The sequence below is a fragment of the Geotrypetes seraphini genome, chromosome 10 (genome assembly GCF_902459505.1).
Source record: "Geotrypetes seraphini chromosome 10, aGeoSer1.1, whole genome shotgun sequence".
NCBI lineage: Eukaryota > Metazoa > Chordata > Amphibia > Gymnophiona > Dermophiidae > Geotrypetes > Geotrypetes seraphini.
In genome coordinates, this window is record NC_047093.1 from 67,580,951 (window position 1) to 67,603,920 (window position 22,970).

The following is a 22,970-nucleotide window of genomic DNA, read 5'->3' on the forward strand; positions in this document are numbered from 1 at the left end:
AATTAATTTTTTTTCCAATTATAAGCCTATTAAAGCTCAGAATTTAAACCAATATACTAATTAAGATAGGTGTCTAACATATGCACTTATACATTTATATGTCTATTTGGCACCTATCTTTATAAAATTCCCCTCTAAGTGCTTTTTGTGCAGCATTTGGGTACCTAAATCAAGGCACCCCATTATAGAACCGCCCCCCAAATGTCTACTTCCTATAAGCATTTAAATCAATTACAGGGAGTTGCCAAGTTCAAAGTTAATGACAGTCTAGCCAGCTTGCATAATCTGGCTTTAAAGGACTATTTCATTCCTTTATGTCAAACAGGCTGCAGTTCTCCATCCTTTCCTTTCAGTTTAGCCAGAAAGATCTCAAATGCAATTACAAACCACCACCAGCCCTGGAACTCTCCATCGATCACCTCGTGACTAAATATTTAATTTAATCATGGTTTTCCTTCCAGCGAAGGATGAGGCATTTCATTCCTGTTCAGGATAACATGAGAGCTGGGACCTGCAATGGCTGCTGGAGGCTGTGCATGTTGCAAGGAGGCTTCCCTGCAGTGATGAGCTCCAGCTCTGCAAACCTCGTTCAGTATGAATGATTTCTATTTTTTTTTTTTTTGTAAATGGTAGTCAATGCTTGCAGGGGGTCTGTGACCACTTAGCAATGTGTACTGATGAAGCGTTTTTATTCCAGCTCTGTCTCAGAAGATCTGGGCTGTAGACGTGGGGAGTTCAGCAGGAAACACTATGGATCTGTGGAACTGGTAAGTTAACCCACTCTGCATGCATGTTTAACTGGTTTGCAGTAAGGCAGCTAGCAAAAGGGAAAGTCTACATGGTAGGTTTCTTTGCTCTCAAAAGCTTGTAAAGCAACATTAGCTTCAATCTGTAATGAACTGATTATATTGGATTTATACAGTATAATCTGTAATCCTTAATTATTCAATCCCCTTTGCAAGAGAATGAAACACTGTATCCTGCAGCCAGGCAAACTCCACTAACACATGGAATTGAACCTTGTCAGATACATCTATGGTAGGAATCAGTGTTACATTAAGAGAAAACCATCCTGCATTCCTTTTGGCCCTGATTTGCAAATACCAATAAATGCAACTTTGAAAAACATCTGCATTAAAATTAAGTGTTGATGCCGACTGATCATTCTCCATATAAAATTTTTCCATTGCTCTGCCCTGTTCTTGGACTATTTCCCATCCGATAAGGGTAAGATAGACATTTATATTTTAATAGTAAGAAAAGCATAGTGCAGGGAGTTAATAAGCAACGGCTTGATGGTTGTAATTTGGTGAAAAGCCTGCAGTAGACAAAATAGTTTAACATGACTGTTTACAAATAATTGCAAGAAAAAAAATATGTTTTTCCAATCCTCGTGAGAAAGAGGAGTAGAAATGAAGGAAGCAAAGGTAGAAGAAGGTGCAACGGAAGGGATGTGGGTTTAGCCCAGTCTTTTCTCAGGTACAGTATGTATTTTACTGTCCCTGCTGGGCTTACATTATAAGTTTGTACTTGAGGGTTAAGTGACTTGCCCAAGATCACAAGGGTCTGCAATGGACTTTGAGCCAGGCTTCTTTAGTTCTCAGCTCACTGCTCTAACCAATAGGCTCTTCTATCTCCTTCATGCTCCTGACAAAGCGTGTTGTTCTTGTGCTGCTGTTCTTCAAGGTTTAGGAAAGCTAGCAGTTGTTCGAATCCTGGAGGTCAGCTGAGAACAGATGCTGGAATTAGAAGGAATGCACATTTGGTTCTGGAAGGCCCCTTGAATTATAATGCAAATATTTAAGTTGCCCATTTATTTTATTTTCCTGATACGTAATAAGTAGACAAGCTATGAAAAAGAACCATAATATTTAGTTCAATTTTTTTCAACTTGGCTGGTGATAGCTTTGCATAACTTTTTTTCACTACAGTATGCGTTAATTTATGCTTTACTGTGTTAACTGTACCTCAGATTCACTATCAACATTCTGTTCCACATAACCAGGTAGAATGTACAGCGCTGCGTACGCCTTTCAGCGCTATAGAAATAATAGTAGTAGTAGTAGCAACCACAAGATGGGATCTCTGAGCACTGGTGTGGTAAGGGAGGGGGGCGGACCGCCCCTAACATCATCTTGGTGGAGGCGACGGCACCTCTCCCCTATCCCGCTCCTTTCCACTCCTCCCCCGCTACATGTGCGCCTTCACTCCCCCCCTGCCCACCATACCTCTAGCTCTTCACTGGCATGAGCAGCAGCTCCAACCTGCTGCTCATGCTGGCCTCTGCACTCTCCTCTGACATTACTTCCGGGTCCTGCAACTAGGAAATGATGTCAGAGGGAGAGCTGATGCCGGCACCGGCAGCAAGTTGGAGATGCTAAACAGGTACGGGGGAAGCACATGGCAGGGTTGGATGGGGAAGAAGAGCGGAGCTAACCATCGCTATGGCAGTGTCTCTGAGTGACATCTACGGTATGCCAGGTCATGATTAGTTTTACCCTTAATGACACACATGGGGTTTTGAAATCATAGATCTGGGCCAGGTGTAATGTAGATGTCTGCTTGAAGATGGGCTTATCCTACAGTAATGTCTTTCTGTTGGAAGAGTATTCATGTGTTTGGAGTTTTTTCACACCTTTTTCAATAGTAGCTCAAGGTGAGTTACATTCAGGCACACTAGGTACATTATAGTGCCTCTAGCAACAAAGCGTCTCTAGCAAGATCACACTGATCAAATGATATTAAACTGTTGACGTTCTCAAGCTGGTTAGAAATGTCAAAATATACAAGCCCCATGTAGGGCGCCAACATTTACATGTTCATTACACCTGTTGGAAGTTCCATCGTACCAGGTAGTTCGATTAGAGCAATATCGACAGTTAATATTTCATATTTTGGATCCACAGCTTTGGAACTCAATGCCTCCCCGACTGAGAGAGATGCAAAGTATAAGTCCATTTAAAAGAGAACTGAAGACATTATTGTTTCAACAGGCTTTTGATACAGATTGAAAATAAATTATGATAAGTTTGCTGGGAAGAAAAGATTGAGATCTAGCCATTTTATTTTATTATTTTATTCCTATATTTTATGTTTTTGTTTTGTTGAATTTCTGTATGGTTTTATATTATCTGTGTTGCTGATTGTGAATCACCTAGCAGTATAGAAATTATTAAATAAATAACTGTAAATGGTTAGAATAATGTATGTATGCATGTATGTGCACCCATACTGCATGCATGCAAATGCCAAAATTCCGCCTGAGCACTCATCTGTAAATATCCACAAAATTGAAATAGCATATATTTGCAATGATGCTATAAATATGAGAGGAGCTTGGCCAGAGCATGGGTGGGGCACAAAGTTGTCTGGTTTATAAAACATTATAATCTATGTATATATCTGCAGTGATTAGGCACTAGCACTTACATCATTTCTAAGACTGGTATAAGTGCTCATGCCTAAATATTAAGGATTACGCTCGTAAATTCTATACATTGTGCCTGAAAAATCTGTGGCGAAAAAAAGCACCGTTCTATAAGCTGTGCATATAGTTAAATGTGGTTTATAAAATAGTGCTTATACTCTGGAACCGTGTTTAACTTTAGGTGCGGCCACCACCAGTGAAAATATGGTGCAGATGTAATTTAAAGGCACGCCACCAATCCACCCATGACCTGCCCATTTCCACGCCCCCCTTTTTTGACTAATTAAATTGTATGTGACTGGGCACGGCCAAGCTCAGCTCAGCCAGTGGCCTTACCCAGTGCACACAAAACCTCAGCCGAGCGGTTATATGAGGTTCTGTTGTTAGCTTGGTATTGGAATAATAAAAAAAAACAGGTCCAGTGACAGAGATGCACTTTTCTAGTATAATTTATTGATCAAAATGAAAACAAACTTTCAAACAGGCTTCTTCAGGTTTGTATCACCTGGTATATCATTGCAGCATTCAAAACACAAACAATTGTCAGTTCCAAGCCCATTATCTCAAAAGAGAAAAAAAAAAACTTGTTCCAACTGTAAAGTGTTCTTCAAACAAAAATTTCAGCCTTCTCTTGATCTCGTACACAGTCCAAATTTTATCCCAGCTCTCCTTAACAGGAAAAGATTAGCTTATTTCCACGCCCCCTGTTTTGACTCATGCGTAAAATTTAGGTGTGGATCCTGCCCCCAAATTTACATCCATAACTTGCAATTGTTTCTAATTAGCGCCAATAACGGCCTGTTAAAATTCCAATTATTGGTGCTAATTAGCTTCTTCAATTAAATTGTATACACAGATTGCGTACACACCCAAATATATGTATGCAATTTTCAATGCTTATTATAGAATTAAGAGATAAGTCTATATATACTGTTAGGCTAGAAAGGAAAGTAGGCACCTGTGTTCCTTTACAGCAGTGTCTCGCTAACTTTTTTTTATAGCTCTGGTACACTAAACAGAGCAATTGGTTTTGGTGGCACGTTATAATTGAAATTATACCTCTGTAAATGTTTGCCGGTGTGAGCAGCATCCTCCACCTGCTGCTCTCGCCACCCTTGGCTCCCTTTTGATGTCACTTCCTGGTCCCATGACAGGAAGTGATGTCAGAAGGGAGCCAAGGCTGGCGCAAGCAGCAGTTGGAAGACACTATGCACTCTGGCCACATTTACAGAGGTACAGGGTGGTTGAGAGGAGGAGAGGCACTGACAGACTCTTGCATACACAACGTACACGTCATCTATTCTAGTGTATATTTATTGTATTAATTATTTCTTATGAAGGGAATTTTAAAAATAAATTCTGGAATCTCCCACGGCACACCCAGAATCTTTTTGTGGCACACTACTGTACCACAGCACACAGTTTGCGAGACACTGCTTTATAGAATAGTCTAGTACCTGGCACTCTATCATAGAGCTGTTTTCTTATTGTCTAAACAGCAGTGGTTCCCAATCCTGTCCTGAAGGACCATCAGGCCAGTCAGGTTTTCAGGATAGCCCTAATGAACATGCATGAGAGAGATCTGCATATAATGGAGGTGCCAGGAATGCAAATCTGCCCCATGCATATTCATTAGGGCTATCCTGAAAACCCCGACTGGCCTGTTGGTCCTCCAGGACAGGGTTGGGAACCACTGGTCTAAAAGAAGGTGGAGTGTTAAAGCATTTAAATTCTCTTCTTCTCATAAGCAAGCGCAAAAGTCGCTTTTCATGATTGTGTGCTCTAGTATAGCATAGTTTTGTGTAGACAGCTAAGGCTGCTTTCTATGCTTGTTGAGTCTATGAGGCTGCTTTGAGTAATATTTATAATGTATAGGTGACTCCTGCAGCAGAGATAGGTACTGGTATTATATTAGTATTGTTTTCACATTATATTTTGTTAACTGATTTTATATAGAGAGTGTGATCCCCTTTTTCATATTATTCCTAAACAACAACAACAAAAATACATTTTTCTGTTTTGAAAATGATCAACATCTCCACTGAATTTTTTGATGTTTTCTTCCCAAAACGCCCAAAATTGGATTTAGAGATCATACTGAAAATGCTCCTGCAAGTCTCAGCCGGCCAAAGATAGATCAGAAATTCAATGCCGGTTGCTGGGTATACCGCCAGCATTGAATTTCCGGTATTGCCATGGACTGTGGGAAATTGCCGACAATCTCCTGTGGTTTGAATATCTGCAGTTCAGTCTTTAATCATACTTGATTGATATAGAAAACAGCCTGATCCATAATAAGTCCTGGGAAGTGTCTGCTGGAAGCGGCGTGTTTCTTGTTGGGAGGATTCTTCCTTTGATTATCTTTTGTTTAGGAGGGTTTCCCACTAAGGAATTGTTTTGTGGGGGAGCGGGAGGGGCTGGGCTTATCGCTAGTGGATGGGGTACTGGGGGATTCTGACCTGTGTTTGAACTGTATTTGGGTAACGACTTTCTACTGATGGTCTAGTTCTGGTATGTTTATTTTTGTTTGTGGGGGTTTTTTGTTGTTTTTTTTATCTTGTATGCATTGCTGCAGCTACTGCTAATTTGGCTTCATACACTACTTTGGAAGCCGATTTCATTTGGGGAAGTGATTAATAAGAATATTTAATTAAATAATCAGATTGGTCCAGTGAAAAGCTTAGATCTAGTCCTGTAATGCTATAGTTAATATTTCAGCAATTTTTTAAATTGTTTCTGTCAAAAGTGATATAGTAATGTGTTAAGGCGGTGAAGCTCCATTCCTTGAAAGCTGCAAATTAATGATTAGCATATATAAGTTAACTATAAACTAGAAAAGAATCAGTCAGCTCCAGTTCTCTCAAGTGCCTCCACCCATTTGGGGTTTCACAGTATCTATAATGAATGTGCATGAAATGCACTGGCATATAATGAAGGCAATGCATGTAAATGCATCTCATGCATATTCAATTTTGAAAACACCATTGACTGGTGGCACTCAAGGACATTATTTATCTATGCAAATGTACATTATGATCATTCTTCTTAGGTATTCTGGAATCCAGACCAGATAGGTCCTAGAGACTCGAATTTGATACAACTGTATATGCATTATGTTACAAATTAAAGTTAGCTTCTAATCTATATGTAATATAGGAAAGGGTATGCATACATTTGGATAATTTTAGCTATAAAGATTAATGGAATGATGATTTGGGTTTCAGACTCATTCCTTGGCTTGTTAAACTCTGAATAAGTGTTGGGCTCCGTGTTTGCAAAGACTAATGGATGGTTCTCTCTAAAAAAAATAAAATAATATGCAACAGCACAACAGGAAAAGGTTCAGCGAAACCAAATATCCCACACGTTCCAAAACAGCCATGTGAAGTTTCAGCACTTACTGATGCACTCCATTGTACCGCAGCCTATTTTCCAAACAAAGACCTTGGGATCTGAGCCAATTACCTTGTATTGTATCTCTAACCCAGAGACTACCGAGCTAAAGGAGCTGTTTTCCTCGCTGAGTAAATAGAAGAACCTTCTCTAGTGACATAGAAGATGATGCTGAAGGCAATTAGTCCATCCATTCTGCCCAGTTATCTCTATCTAGATTGCCATGGATAAATCTCAGCTGCCAGCCATACAGCATGACTGCCTGTAGGATATTAATCCTTATCCAAGGCAGTTCTTGTCATCTTCCACATTTCATCTTCATGGGTAGTTAAGAACTAGAACTCCCTCCTCAGTGCTGCTAATTGATGAACATTCAGTCTTTTTAAAAAAAAAATATATCATATTTATTATATGCAATGTGAAAATGTAACGACGCAAAAACTTCAAAAGAAAAATATCTGTACATTGCAATAAAGTTTTCTGCCAGTACATAATAAACAGAAACCCCACCCTCTCTATTATCCCTACACTCAGACGCATTCATGCTTCATCCATCCACACCTCACACAAACTTACAAGTTGCAGTATAAAGTTTTCAGCGTGCTATATTATATGTTGCTAAGTCAAATTCACAATATGTTTGAAGGTGGACTGAAAATCATGATAATATTCAAGAAGCAAAATACTGTGTAACTAGAGTCCGTACATGAAAAATGACTATTTATGGGGTCAATACTCTGTCCCAAAGTGATTTATAATCAGAAAATAATGGTATATATTAAAGAACTAAGGACAGTGCATGGTCTGTTTCCCATATATGGCCATTCGGTTGAGGATGGGCTGGGGAAGGCTGGGATGGCTTAGATGGGCTGGAGTGAGCTTTGACAGAGATTTCAGTAGATGGAACCTAAGCAGAGTACCGGGCAGAGCTCTGGGTTTCTGGCCCAGAAATATCTAAGAAAAAGGACAATTTAAATCAGTAATTTAAAGAGAGGGTATGGTTGGGCAGACTGGATGGACAATTTGGCCCTGATTCTGCAAAGTGGTAGGCAGCTGTAGGCGTCCTACAGCTATCAAATCAGCCAATCGGGAGGCACTTTTTTTTAAAAAAAAAAATGCTCCCCAGGCAGGCCGCCTATATTGAAGGCACCTCCAGGGAGCCTAGAGAAGCCCGCCGAAGCTCGCATAAGGTTAGGCGGTAGCCTTAAGCGAACCTAGGAGGCCCTATAGTGGGAGGGGCCTTAGGCGCCTGGACCAATCAGGCCCTAGGATCCTGTGGGTTGGGCAGGGGAGGGGTGGGCCTGCCTCATTTGGATGGAGGCGGGCCTGCTGGCCGGACGTGCGAGGAGCTGTCCGGTCCAACTTGAGAAAGTAAGTCTAAGGGGGGTTCTGGTGGGGGGTTTGGCACCCTCCTGCCGGCAATCTTAAGGGGAGCTGTTGGGGGGGCCGGCAGGAGGGGTTGGTCACCCTCTTGCCACGATTGTTGGGAGGGCCATTGGGGGGGTTGGCAGGAGGGGTTGGGTACCCTCCTGCCGCGATCGTCGGAAGGGGCGGGTTTTGTCGACAGGAAGGGCTGAGCACCTTCCTGCCGGTGATCGTCAGGGGGGCGGGTTTTGTCGGCAGGAAGGATTGAGCACCTTCCTGCCTGCGATCTTAGGGGGGGGCTTTAAGGGGTCCGGCAAGAAGAGTTGGGCACCCTCCTGCCGGTGATTTTCGGGGGGCCATTGGGGGGGGGAGGGGGATGGGCATGTTAAACCTGATTCTGTAACCAGCGTCTGCAACATGGACGTCGGTTACAGAATCGGGTTATCTTTGGGCGGGTGTAGGCCTGATTCTGTATAGGACTCCCGGACCAGCATCCTATCCAGGCCTTTGGGTCTTTATCTGCCATCATTTACTATGTTACTATAATGCTCTTTCTAATGATGAAGGCTTGGAATGAGTCCTTAATTCCATTGTCACCATTTCTTTCAGACTACTCAACCAATTAGCAGAAATAGGTAAGTCTTCGGAGATCCAATGTTGTAGCACTGCTCTTTTTCTTAATAACATAGCCTGATAAAGGAATTTCTGTTCCATCTGGTGCAAGCCATTATCTGTTAAGATTTGAGTGTCTCCCAATAAAAGATCTGAATAATTCCATTCCAGGGACTTTTGCAGGATTTTCTCTAAGACATGCAATATTTCATTCCAAACAAATAACTTGGTGCATTCCATAAAGGGAGTGTGAGGCGCAATGGTTAGAGCCAAAGCCTCAGCAGCTTGAGGTTGTGGGTTTAAATCCCATGCAGCTCCTTGTGAGCCTAGGCAAGTCACATAATCCTCCTTTACCCCAGGTACATTAGATAAGAGTTGTAGCATTCTTTACATAATTGCAATCTAACAATATCCTATCACTTGATATATTACATTTTGTAAATGATGGTCAGGACCCCACTCATGTTGTTGAGTCTATACTGTCTAATGCTAGCTCTATGCAGACTGCTAGACAGTTCCAGCCAACCCCTTAATTTGTAATCTTGTAGATTTATCTAGTTATTGCATAGCCATTTTGATTTATCCATTCATCATTCTGCTCTTTTATATACCAAATACCAAAAGTCCTGAGAATTAAATTAATATCCTTGTGTTGAAATACAAAAGGAAAGATGAACAGGGAGCTAAAATAACAAACATTCAAAAGTAACCCAAACCATTGGCAAACAGACCTAATCTTATTATTTTACAGTAAATGTGGTTATACTGGGGAAGAGAAATGTTTGAAGAGGCTGTGATATGTGATTCCTGGATGGAATCAGAATTAGAGTTCAGTTTAGGAGACAGAAAAAATAGTGAAACTTAAATTACTTATCTAATAGCATTTTTCAGGTAACCTACCTGTTTTGACATATTTCCAGGGCAAGAACTTCTCAACCCAGTTCTGGGGTCACACCTAGCCAGTCAGGTTTTTAGTGTATCCACAATCGATTTGCATGTGACAAATCTATTTCCTGTATATTCATTGTGGATGTCTTAAAAATCTGTTTGACTGGATGTGTCCTGAGGACTGGATTGATCAACCCTGTTCTATAGTGGAGCAGATGGGTAGGGAAGTAATATGTCTGGAGAACTCAAGGTTGGTCAAACAGTGTGACAAGACAGCAATAGCAAGAAGAAGACTCAAGTGCTGCAAGACATGATAGTAACAGGAGTGACAATGCCTGTTGCAGAAATTTCTTGTGAGATGTCTCTGGAAGTCCTGCATCTAATTTTGAAGGCCATGTCTCCTAAAGGAATTAAACAGAGTAGAGTAACAGGGCTGTCAATAGTGAATAGCTTATACCATAAGCCCTGTGAGATGAAACTTAAAGACCACATGTATACTCTAGAGGTAGGAACAGAGAAAAGAGAAGCTGTGGTAGAGCTCAAAGGCTCAAATAAATGGTCACGAGGCAAATAATTTGCAATGGAGAGAGAGATCTGGAACAAGGGGTCATGGTATAAAGTGGAAAGTGGGTAGACTCAGGAGTTATGTCAAAGATGTACTTCTTTACATAAAAGGTGGTAGGCATGTGAAACAGCCTCCCAGTGATAGGTACGGGACAAACACAGAAGATCCATAGCCAGAAGTGATACATGAGTTAAAATAAGGCTTGTGGTACTGCTGTAGGAGAGGATAATTTGTGGACTAGAGGGGATATGCAGTCTTTATTTTCTAGAGGGACATGATAGAGACTTACAAGATCATGAAGGGCATAGCGAAAGTGGAGAGGGACAGATTTTTCAAACTTTCGATAAAAACATTCAGAAAAATTAAGAGGGGACAGATTCAGAACCAATGCTAGGAAGTTCTTCTTCACGCAAAGGGTGGTGGAAACCTGGAATGCGCTTCCAGAGGGTGTAATAGGACAGTGTACGGTATTGGAGTTCAAGAAGGGATTAGATCACTTCCTGAAGGAAAAGGGGATAGAAGGATATAGATAGAAGATTACTATACAGGTCCTGGACCTGATGGGACGCCGCGTGAGCGGACTGCTGGGCACGATGGACCTCTGATCTGACCCAGCAGAGGCACTGCTTATGTTCTTATGTTCTCTCAATCAATTTTATAAATGGTTATATGCACATGTAGACCAAGGGGCTCATTTTCAAAAAAGACATCCAAAGACGGCATAAACTGACACTTGGACATCTTACTAGTCAAAATGTCCATGTGGGCATTTTTGAAACTGACTTTTTAGACGTCTTTCTGGTTGTTTTGTCTCCAATGTGTCTAAATCTTAAGGAAACATGTTCTTGAAGCGTGTTTTGGGTGGGAGTAGGGTGGGCAAAGCACTCGGATGTTTTACATTGATAACCATTTTACAAAACATCCAGGGCAAAGTTTAGACATTTTGGGCTAGACCTGTTTTTAAAATGAATAAGAGACAAAAAGGTACCCAAGCTGACCTGATGACCACTAGAGGGATGAAAATATGGTCCCCACACACTCTCCCAGTGCTCACTGCCCCCCTCCCACCCCCAGTAGATCTGCAAGAAACAGTAGATATTTGACTCTGACAGGTGCAGATACTACGGCCAGTCCTAGCAGATCTACAAGCAGGTCTCTGGAGTAGCTTGGAGGACAGTGCAGTAGACTGCAAAGAAGGAGACCCAGGCCCATATGCCATCCTAATTAGTACACTTGTGGAGAAAATTGTGAGCCTTCCAAAACCAACCAAAAACCCATGGTACTGCCATGTAGGTGACACTTTCAGATATAAGAGCTATTGGGATGATAGACAGATGGGTACAGTAGGTTTGGGGGGAGTCTTGGAGGGCTCACCATACATTATAAGGGGGTTATGGTGAAATATGAACCTGGCACCTTTTTGTGAAGTTCACAGCAGTTCCTCCTAAGGTGCCCCACTGCTCTATTGGCACGTCTATGTGACCAGTCCATTAAAATGCTGAATCCTCTCACATCCAAATGGGCTTGTTTTGAACATTTTTAATTAGGACAATTTTGAATAATGAAAAAAAATTAGATGTCTACCTGGACCAAACATTAATCTGGGCCATTTTTGAAAAAAAAAAGATAGATGTCCTACGGGTTCAAAAATATACTTTTATCTCCACCTGATTTTTAGACGTTGTCGGAAAAACATACAAAGTCAGATTTAGATGTCCTATCAAAAATGCCCTTCTAAGGATTTATTTCTATCACAAATTTTGGTGACTTCATAATCCTGAAATCAAAAGCTATGTAGATATATTTATGTCACCAGTACTGGACATATTTATATCTTTATACAATAAGCAAGGGTATTGTACAAAATTTATAGAAACTTGACAGGGAAAATGAAAAAAATTAATTTTCCTGTCAAGAGAGAATTAACCCACTGTACTAAGGTTGAGAGAATTTTCTGCCATAACTTTGCATGCTTTGAGTATTAAGTTGATAGGTTACATTAACCTTGAAGGCAACCTATCATAATCTGATAATGGAACAGCATCAGGGTCTAGCTGATGGCATCATTCCTCTTCCTTATTCCTGTGTGGGGAAGCTGAGATTTCAGGCTACAGTTTCCTCATTTGCAAAATTAAATTACAATTTTACAACTCCATGTGTGAGCATATGTAGAGGGACATGAAATAATAAGTTCCATTTTAAGTAAATATAATTAACTCAATATACTGTATATATTTTTTTACTGAAGTTTTATGCTGAAAAATTAGAGTTATGATACAATCTTTGATTTTATTGAGCCGGTATCAGAGATCTATGATTGCTGCATATTGTCCAATGTTGACAGCCTTGAAAGCTGTCCTGTGCATGCTAAGAACGGTACAAGAGGAATTGTAGTGCTGGCTTTGAAAGTCATAGCACAAAAGTGAAAGCACTTGTAAGATGTTTCTTTAAGAGGATAAAGCAAGATCATAAACAGTATTATATTATGTATATATACTGTATGTACAAGGGGGTGCTGAAAAGTTCTCAGCTCAACCAAGAAGAGAATGACGTGGATATGGTTCAATCAATGATCTGAAACAATGTCAAAACATAGAATTTTGTTTCTGCAAATTGGCACTTAATGAAATAAGATAACTCTTCTCAGCTACAGTGGCAAAATGATGATCAGAATTTAGGAAGTTGATTGGTTGGGCTGAGAACTTTTCAGTACTCCTTCGTATAGTAATAAAAGTGAGCCAAGTAAAGGACAATCAAGGCATTGTGAGATCACTGATGAGGTTGGCTCTTATTGGTGGAATGAGGCATTATGACATCACAATCTCAGCTCTGGTTACCAGAGACTGAAACGCTTCACACTATGTGGGAGTGCTGAAAAGTTCTCAGCCCAACCAAGAAGAGAATGATGTATACTGTATATGGTTCAATCAATGATCTGAAGCAATGTCAAAACAGAATTTTGTTTCTGCAAATTGGCACTTAATGAAATAAGATAGTACTCTTTTCAGCTACACTGGCAAAATAATGCTTAGAATTTAGAAGTTGGTTGGTTGGGCTGAGAACTTGTATATATCGTGTAGTAGGGTGTAAAGTCAGCATTAAATGTAAAACCTTTTTTTGTGATCAGAAGGCTGACAAGCCCAAACTACCTACCACAAAGTGCTTATGATAGAGCTAATGTGGGCAGTTTTAGTGCTCAAGAGTTTTAGACCAAGCTGGTTTCTGGGTAACTACAAAATGCAAACTATTCCATCTCTTAAACCAAAAATAAATAATTGATCTTACAAACATTAAATGTTGATTTCCTGAAATCAGACCTAGTTACAGCCCACAGAAAGATGAGCCACACATGTTTAGCTTATGATATATGAAACTCAGAGAAAAGATATATGAAGGAGTGCTGAAAAGTTCTCAGCCCAACTAACCAACTTCCCAAATTCTGAGTGTAATTTTACCACTGCAGCTGAAAAAAGTGTTATCTTACTTTGTTAATTACCAATTTGCAGAAATGAAATTCTATGGGCTCCTTTTATCAAGCCGCGCTAGCGGGGTTAATGCGCGGGCTAATCCCTGCGCTGGCCAAAAACTACCGCCTGCTCAAGAGGAGGCGGTAGCGGCTAGTGGTTTAACGCACGCTATTAGGCGCATTAAACCGCTAGCGTGGCTTAATAAAAGGAGCCCTATGTTTTTACATTGTTTTAGATCATTGATTGAACCATATCCACGTCATTCTCTTCTTGGTTGGGCTGAGAACTTTTCAGCACCTCCTTGTATTCCTTGCCCTAGAAACTAAAATCATGGAGGAATCTTGGAAGCATGCATTTTTATGTTTTTGAATTGTCTTAAAAGGGCATGTTTTGACAGTATGCAATGTGAAGTTATCAATCACTGTTAAGGTTGTTCCAGCAGATATTTGGATGAGTTGATAATGCTCTTATTGATTGTCAACAACAGATAGTTTTGTTGGTATGATAAAATATTTATAATTTTTCTTTGACTTTTTCCTCCTATAAATTTGTTTTTTCTGTGAACAATATTCAGATAGAGGGAAGTCAATAAGCTCTGTGACACTGCAATAATTTATTTTTTTGTGTGTGTTTTTTACAAATCTGCATTTTGATTGCTTTGTTTAAAAAATGCTGTTTGCAGTCAGAAATCAGCTGGTTTATAGAAGTTTGTGGATTGTTGTTTTTTTTTTCATAAAGCAACTGGTAGCACTTGGTGGTTGAAGTTCTATATTATAAGGGGATGACATACCAGTTTTTTGTGGCTTGATAGCATAACATAAATCTTTATTTATATACCATGAAAGCCTTTCAGTTTGAGACGGTTTACAGGAAAAATGGCTGAGGAGCTACAGCAATGGAGAAAGGACTGAAAATTGTATCGATTGCATAGAGGGAGGTTAAGCAGGGTTTTATAAGGAGAGAGAGAAATAAATAGGTAGGAATGTTCATAATCTTAGAGCAACAACTTGGAATCGAAGTCTTTTCATGGAAAATTTAGGGTGGGTCATCCTGTTTGGGGAAGAGGAACATTTTTAGGAACTTTCTGAAGTGCATGTAAGAGGTTGATGTTCTAACCAGTTGGCTGCATTCGGGATCTTTGGAGGCTGCTTGGTAGAGTAGGAGTCTGTTGATGAATCTCTTTTGGGTGCATCCTTTAATTGAGGTGAAGGCGAAGAATGATTGAGGTCGAGTGGATTGTCCAAGTCTGGCGAATGTGAACTGATTGGTGAGGTAGTTGGGCAGTAGACCGTACAAAGCTTTGTAGAAGAGACATCCAAATTTGAACTCAACTCTCAATTTTCAGCCAATGAAGTTTTTGGTAAAAAAGTGTGATGTTATTGTATTTTTTCAGGTTGAATATGAGCCTCACTGTGGTTTTTTGGATGACACTTAGTTTCCGGAAGTGTTTCTATACTCTTGCTAGGTAGATGATGTTGCAGTAATCTAGGATGCTTAGGACTAGTGTTTGGACTAGGAGTTTGAAAGGCACCTGGTCAAAGTATTTTCTGATGGATCTGAGTTTCCAGATTATGTTGAATCCTTTGCGTGTGCCATGGTTGACTTGGGCAGACATGGACAGTTGTCTAACTAGATGCACACCAAGGATTCTGATTGTGGAAGAGATGGAGGTTGGTTCCCCTTAGGGTTATGGAGTTTATTGAAGAATTGGTGGCTGTGGCTAAGAAAATTTTGTTTCTTTGGTGTTCAGTTTTAATTTGAAGTGGGTCATCCAATTTTCTATTATAGACAGGATGGTGTCCTTTCTGTGTATTTCTGTGGGCATCATGCATGTGACAGGGAGGACGATTGTGATGTCTCGACGTAGCTGTAATGGGAGACGTTTATACTACTGAGTTGTTCTCCTAGGAAAGCAAGGTAGACGTTGAAGAGCAAGTGTGACAATGGGGAACCGTGTGGGATGCCACAGTCGCTGGTCCATGCCATAAATAGTGTGTTCCTAATCTTGACTTGGTAGCTGTGAGATTTCAGGAAGCCCTTGAACCAGTTTAGTACATTTCCTGATAGTCCGTAGGCATCTAGGCAGGATAGCAGCAAGTCATGATCCACAAGGTCGAAAGTGCTGTTGAGGTCTGATAATGATGTGTCCTCTTTTAGCAGGACATTTTCCTTTGTTTAATGTGTCAGCCAGAAGTAGAGATCTGCCAGGAATTTATTTGAGGCTTTAGACATTAGGGCAGGAATCAATGGGAGAGTACGTTTGAGCTTATTTTTAAAACAGGAAGTGAAATTGAGACCAGGTTGGGTTGGTGAAGGAGCTCCAGATCATGTCGGCTCGGGGTGCAGGAATTCTTAAGTTCAGTGTTTTTGTAAGGTTGGTGGAGTGTTTTGTGTTGAGGAAGGCTCTTGTGGTTTGTATTTTGGATTGAAAATGGTGAGCAAGGACATTGGTGGAGGGAGATCATGGGAGGGGCTGGTTAGAGGTAAGATATTGATCAGGTTGTCAACTAGTCTGAATAGCTCCTTTGAGCCTAGGCCATTATGGTTTATTTGGTAAGAATAGTAGTTTATGCATTTCTCTTTCAGTTGGAATTTGTATTCTCTTCATTTCTCTTGCCATTTCAGTTTGGTGTCTTCTCCTTTACTCTTGATCTAGGCATGTTCCAGGTGTCTTACTTGATGTTTCAGTATTTGCAGCTCTTTGTAAAACCATTTGATTTCCTCGCACATTTGAGCTTGAGCCTTTTGGGTGCAAGGCGATTTAGAATGTTGTCGCTGAAAGAATCCCAGGCAGTGTAGAAGTCATCTGATGGATGGTTGGCAAATTTGGTGTCATAGCTCGTCCAGAAGGTGGTTGGAGGTATGGTTTTGTTGATTTTGGATTGAAGCCAGTTAAGCTTGAATTTGAATATGTAGTGGTCTGACAAGAGTGATTGTTGCCTATTGCCTTCTGAGGAGGATATAAGGGGTTGCAGAGGGTATTTAGAAGAGGTTGCAACGAGGTCTAAGTGGTGATCTTTTATGTGTGTGTAACAGAAAGGTGGCTAGGAGTAGTCTAGGTCTTGCAGAAAGGTGAGTAGGTTGGTGACCGTGTTGCCAGTTTTTGATTCTAGGTGGAGGTTTAAATCCCCTAATAGTAAGCAATTAGGAGAGGTAAGGTAGTTTTTGAATATGAAGCTGTGGAAAATGTCCTTTACTTTGGTCCAGTTTTGGGGCATCACATAGAAGAGGATGCAAATGAGAGGGGTTTTTAGGCTAGGACTGGACAGCTGACATGCTGGAATTTCAATGTTTTCGAGTTGTTCGAACTCCAGTAGGCTAATCTGAAAAAAGTCTTTCACTATGGGAGTAAGGTCACCTCCTCATTTGTTCTTTCTACATGATGATAGTATTTTGAAGCCTGGTGGACAAAGGTCTTTGATGAGTGGGTCTTCTGGTGAAGATAGCCACTTTCTGTTAGGAATAGACAGCCTAAGTTTTCCTCTGTGATCCAGTCCCTGATGAGGTTGGCTTTGTTCCTAGAAGATCTTATGGTGGTAAATGTACATGTTATAGAGAGGTTGTTGGCAGTCTGGTAGTCTGATGAGCGTTGAAGAGTGGATAAGATTTTATCTTTTTTTGGTTTGGTGTGAGAGGCTCTGTTTCGATGGTTGGGTGTGAACTGAGTTACGTTTGCGCTGTGATCTGACTGTTGGTGAAAGGCCAGGATAGGTGTAAGTGTTAGGTCTGTTGAGGGTGTAATGGATCAGGATTTTTGTAGCCCATCCCATTCCTCCACACCATGTGAGATGGAGCAGTGGGAAGGTCACATGATAGCCTTGAATGGTGGTTGGTTCTTGAATGATATTGTGGGATAGGCTGGGTTTCAGTGGTGCTGGAAGTGGGTTCTAGAGTTGCAGGATAGTCTGTTTAGTCTCTGGTCCTAGGTCCTATTGGTCCGCTCGAAGGGCCGCTCAAAGGCCATTATTCCTGGCTCTTCAAAAGGGCCACCCAAGGAGGAACAGTCGGTGGCGCTGCAGGGGGTGGGGCTTCCTGCCGAAAATCTGCTGGTCGGTGTGGCATGGAGAGATGATGGAGCAGATTTTCCTTCCCCCATGCCATGCAGGAATGAAGAGGCCATTATACCTAGCCCTTAAGGCAATTACTCACGCCTACTACCTATAGGGAATTCAGAAAACGTCTAAAAACACATCTGTTCCTGAAATACTTAGGAAACCAACATATACAATCCTAACCCTCAACAAATGATCTCCAGAACTGTCAATCACCAAGTCTATACTCTGTTGATTCCACTCTATCTATAACTACTTTAATCATTGTAAACCGCATAGAACTTCACGGTCCTGCGGTATATAAAAAAAACTGTTGTTATTATTATTATTATTCTTTAAATGTTGATTTTCCAGTAAAAATTCTTACCTATAGAAGACCAGGGACTTCCAAAGTAAATTCCAGAATTACTGTTGAGCTACAGTCCATCCTTTTACATTTAAAAATGAATGCTATCTGCCAGAAATAAAGGCTGGATAGTATTATATACTGTAATAATATCACATTCTTTTAAAAAAAGACTTTAGTTCACTGAGATCATCATTTCTGCAAATCAGCCAGATTTGGATAATTGTTTAGGATGAGCCGCAGGACATAATAAAAGTCACAAAAAATGTGTACCAAATTATGTTAAGCAGGCTGAAAAAAACCTTCCCTGGACCCAGAGCAAATCCTTGGATCAACTCCAATCAATTAGAGTCTTAATCCTCAGTAATACCATTATATATTTAAGGAGGGCCACATCTTTAAAGTAACAGTGCTAACTTGATTTTTCAAAAACATCAGCTTGCCAAAGTCAAGGCTCTGTTCCATTCTTGTTTTATCTTATCCTTCAGTCTGCTTTTCTTTCCATCTTCAAATTGTTTCTATTTCAGCAATTTTTTCTTAATGAATAGTGTAATCTTGTGAGGTTCTCATTCAAATCCCTGTCTTTTGCGTTCTAACCTTAACTTTAAACACAGGAGAAAAATCTCAAATATGCAGCTTCTCTTCACCTTTCAGGGTTTAAATAACTCAAACACCAGCCCTTTCTGAATATGGATTATAAAAACAATTTTTTTTATTTATTACAAATTTATATGCTATCTTTCATAACTTAGAATACCCAAAGCAGGTTACAAGGAGATACAAATAATAATACAATAAAAAGCAAAAATAAATACATATATAACATTATTTATTTATTTATTAGGATTTATTTACCACCTTTTTGAAGAAACTCACTCAAGGCTGTTTATAGAAAAAAATAAAAAAAATCAATCACCAAACAGCTTCCCAATCTCTCACCTCAATGTGACACCAGAGCAAACCAATCGGGGCCAGAAACAGTAAAGTGAAAGGAGGGAATTAAGAATTACATAACCCTTCTCATAATAATTAGATTTGTTCTATAAAGCCTTCTGGGGTAAACTGTTCCATAATTTTGGAGCAATGACCAAGAATGTTCATGATTATATTATATTAAATGTACGTCTTGATAAGAAAAAACTATTAGGAAACAGCCCTGTGAAGATCAAAGCTCTCATTTTTCCCAAAACTGAGTTGCCCCTTACTCTTCAGGACTTAAAGGGTCAGGTCTAGCACAATGCAACTGACATATAAAAGGAAGTGCACTAACTCTTCTTGTGCTACCTGTTACCATTGTTGGTAAAATTCTGCAGAATTTGAAGCTTATAAGTAAAGCAGCTTAACTTGCATACAGACGATTACAATTAACAACACTGACCACTAAAAACCACATCAGGATGCACTGGGGAGGGGAAGGCCCACCATTTTAAAGAGACAGGCTTGCTGGCCAAAGGGAGTAGACAACCCTCCGGCCAGCCATCGTAAGTAAGGTAAGGGGAAGGGAGGCAGGGGGTCTTTGGCGGGGCTGGGGGTGTCGGAGAGGTTGCTTAGTGGTGGGAGGGAGTGGGAATCTCTCCCAGTGCCGGGGGTGTTGGAGGATGTTTGCTTGGCAGTGGGAGGGAGTGGGCATCTCTCCCGCTACCTTCGCTACTCTCCACCAATTTCATTTGCATGAGTGTTTTGGGGAGAATGACTCGTTTTTTTTTAAAATCACTACAATAATAAATTTATGAGAATCTAGCCCTCAGTGCTTTTTTCCAGGTAGATAGATATCTGTTGCTATTTACCTCACCAGAGTCATGAGAGAGCTGCTGGGGGCTGGCATGGTTTCCTGGTTGGATAATCCAAGCCAGTTCACTACCAGGAGGAAGGAGTAGTTCTCAAACTCTATGAGGGTCAGGAGCAGCTCAGAGCATTCAGCGCGCCAGCCAGCACTATAAACCGCTTTTGCAGTTTTGAAAAAGGGGGCGGGGGGTAATTAGCTTTGCAAAAAAAACCCCCAAAAAACCCCAAACAGAGTAGGGGTGGGCCAAAGAAATTCCAGAAACTAAAGGTTAAAAAAAAATTGAATTTAATAGCAAAGCACTAACTTTACAAAGACCTGACATGGGCTGGGTTTCAGTGGCGTTAACCACCTGCCTCAGAGGTTAAACAATTTTCTGAAATAAAAACAAAAATTATAAACTTAAGCATAAAAAATATACTCACAATGACAATAAAACATACTTGTAATGAGAATACAAAACTATCTATCAGTTTTGCCCAAAGTAAAATTTTTAATGTGTGCTAACGAATGCACATCCCTGTTATCTAAGGATAATGTTATACATGAGAACTCAAGATGACAGTTTTTTCTTCAAAGGGGCTAATCTGGACTTGGAAGACCATATGTAATATCTCAGATCCTTCTAATGTTGCTCACATACATAGCAGATGGTGTACAAAAAAGGCCAACTGGTTTTTCAGTCTGCACAACTATTATGTACCAGCGATAAAAGGTTGACTGCTTGTAGGATAGGATATAAGAAACAAAAAAAAACACAAATAAAATATAGTTGTCTTTCATTTGTTTGGGATTTAGGAAATGCAACACACTAACCCCCTCTTTTACGAAAATGCGATAACAGTTTCTAGTGCACTGAATGGCCCGTGCTGCTCCAGACACTATTGCAGTTTCGTAAAAGGAGGCCTAAATTTTCACCTCCCATCTATCGATTATACCTAAATAATGAATGCTGTGAACCATTAGGCATAACATAATCCATGCTGACTGGATCCTTCTGATCATATTTTACATGTTTCAGAGAGCTGGAGATGGAGTCTTATTTACTATATCAGTTGTATGAAATTCAACAGTTGACAGAGTATTTTTTTTTCTGATGTTAAAGTCTGTGCTAACTTTTCAAACAGTTCACAGCATCAGTGACAGGACATAGCTAAATCAGCGAAGCATAACCAGTGTTCCAGCTTCATGCCCCTGCCAAGCGGTGGTTACTGACGTGGAACATCTTTTTCTGTGTGTTTTCTTTTTCATTCCAATAGGACATGAGTTAAGAGAAGCCTAGCTTTGTCCCCGTTAAAGGCCTGGAAGCAGTTCAGAACCCATCTGGAAAAGCAAGGTATCCACACTGCTGACAGAGACATTTCTGGAAATACTGGCACCAAGGGCTAGTTCTGGAAGCAATTTTGTAGCTGACATAGAGGCCCTTCTACTGAAATGCACCAGAATCTGGGCTTGTGCATTTTAATGAAGGACTTTCCCACGCACTAGGCCCAGATTTAGCATGGCACTTTACAAGTTGTTTTTTTTTTAAGGTCCTATAATAATTTTTCCATTAGGGTGCAGGATCTGTAAAAAATATTAATATGGGAGCACTTACCAGCTCTTCTTTAGGGGCTACTAAGTACTCACGCATGAAATCTTCATTATCTTGTTATAGCATGTTGATCATAAAGTGCTAACTGAATAAAGCGTCTATCCCATTTCTCAGCCATACTACGCCCTCTCCCAAAAATATTTTCCCAAAAATAAATAACAAATGATTATCGCGTGGAAACAGTCCAAAATACCACAGAAAGCTTCAATATGTTTTGTGCTAACCTGTTTTCCCCACACTAAACACACCTTAAGGGTTAGCATTCTTTAGTAGGAAGGCCTCATAATTCATTGCAAAAGTAAGACTGATGAAGTAGATTTGTACAAGACACATTTGTGAAAACTATACAGAGCTTGAATTAAATCACCTTTACCAAGCAGAACTCTGTAGTCACAGATACATAGTAAGTAACGGCAGGCCAGAGTCCTATGATTCAGCAAAGGGAGGAATATTAAATCACATGAAACATCTCTCCTGTGGTGAAATCCAGTGCCAAAAGATCTGTCTAGAGCTGGGGTTCTCAATCCAGTCCTTGGGACACACCTATCCATTCAGGTTTTCAGGATATCCAGAATGAATATGTAGGGTTGCCAGATTTTATGATTGTAAAATCTGGACCCATAGCCCCACCCAGTTCCCTCCAGCCCCACTCTGTTCCACCAAGTCACGCCCTATTCTGCCCGAACCCCACCTCCCCCAACCTCTTCTTGGGCTCGGAGCCACATCGGGAGGTCATCTGCACACGCGCAGATGTGTCATGATTATGTCACACACATGTGCACGTGGGTGTGATGTCACCATGTTGCATCCGTGCATGCTCAGATGCCCTCCCCATGCGGTACTGAGCTGGAAGCTTTTCAAGTACTGGGTTTTGAAAAGCTGTCTGGATGTTTGGACAGTCCTCTAAAAAGACATATCCGGGTAAATTCAGTCATCTGGTAACCTTATGAATATGCATAAGATAAATTTGCATGCACTGCCTCCATGCCTATTCATTGTGGATATTCTGAAAACCTGACTGGCTAGGTGTGTCCCAAGGACTGGGTTGAGAACCCATGGTCTAGAGCAGTGGTTCCCAACCCTGGATAGCCTACAATTTAATAGACACTTATTTTCCTATTCATCCACTATGCAGTTTAGATTCTCTTCTACACCCTTGTTTGAAAGACAATCCAATTACCTTTCATGATGATATAAAAACTTAGGCAACTGAACCATTGAAGAAGGCTTTACCACAACCAGATCAAAATGGAAAGCTCTATTTGTGATTTATAAACAGTTGTACAGAATATTATCCCTTTTTATACTTTAATAAAAGGATTTAAATATAAAATCATGTGTTTGAGACTTATGCAAATGAGGATAGAGTCCGCAGGGAAAGTGTGGAGATAGGGGCGGGGATGGGGACTCTGTCCTCATTTCATTTGCTATTTCCCACTTCCTTCTTACCTCCTGAATTGTCTAGTTACTGCTCACTC

The 22,970-nt window shown here is 40.4% G+C and overlaps 1 protein-coding gene across 4 annotated transcripts in view; it reads left to right on the top strand.

Annotated features, from left to right (window-relative positions):
- The window catches only part of GARNL3 (GTPase activating Rap/RanGAP domain like 3), a 564,903-nt gene that overhangs the window by 206,352 nt on the left and 335,581 nt on the right, over positions 1–22,970 (top strand). For all 4 annotated transcript variants that reach the window (XM_033962150.1, XM_033962147.1, XM_033962149.1 and 1 more), the window contains one exon: positions 698–767. In XM_033962150.1, coding sequence (XP_033818041.1) covers positions 698–767 — 70 coding nt within the window. The remainder of the gene's footprint in view (positions 1–697; positions 768–22,970) is intronic.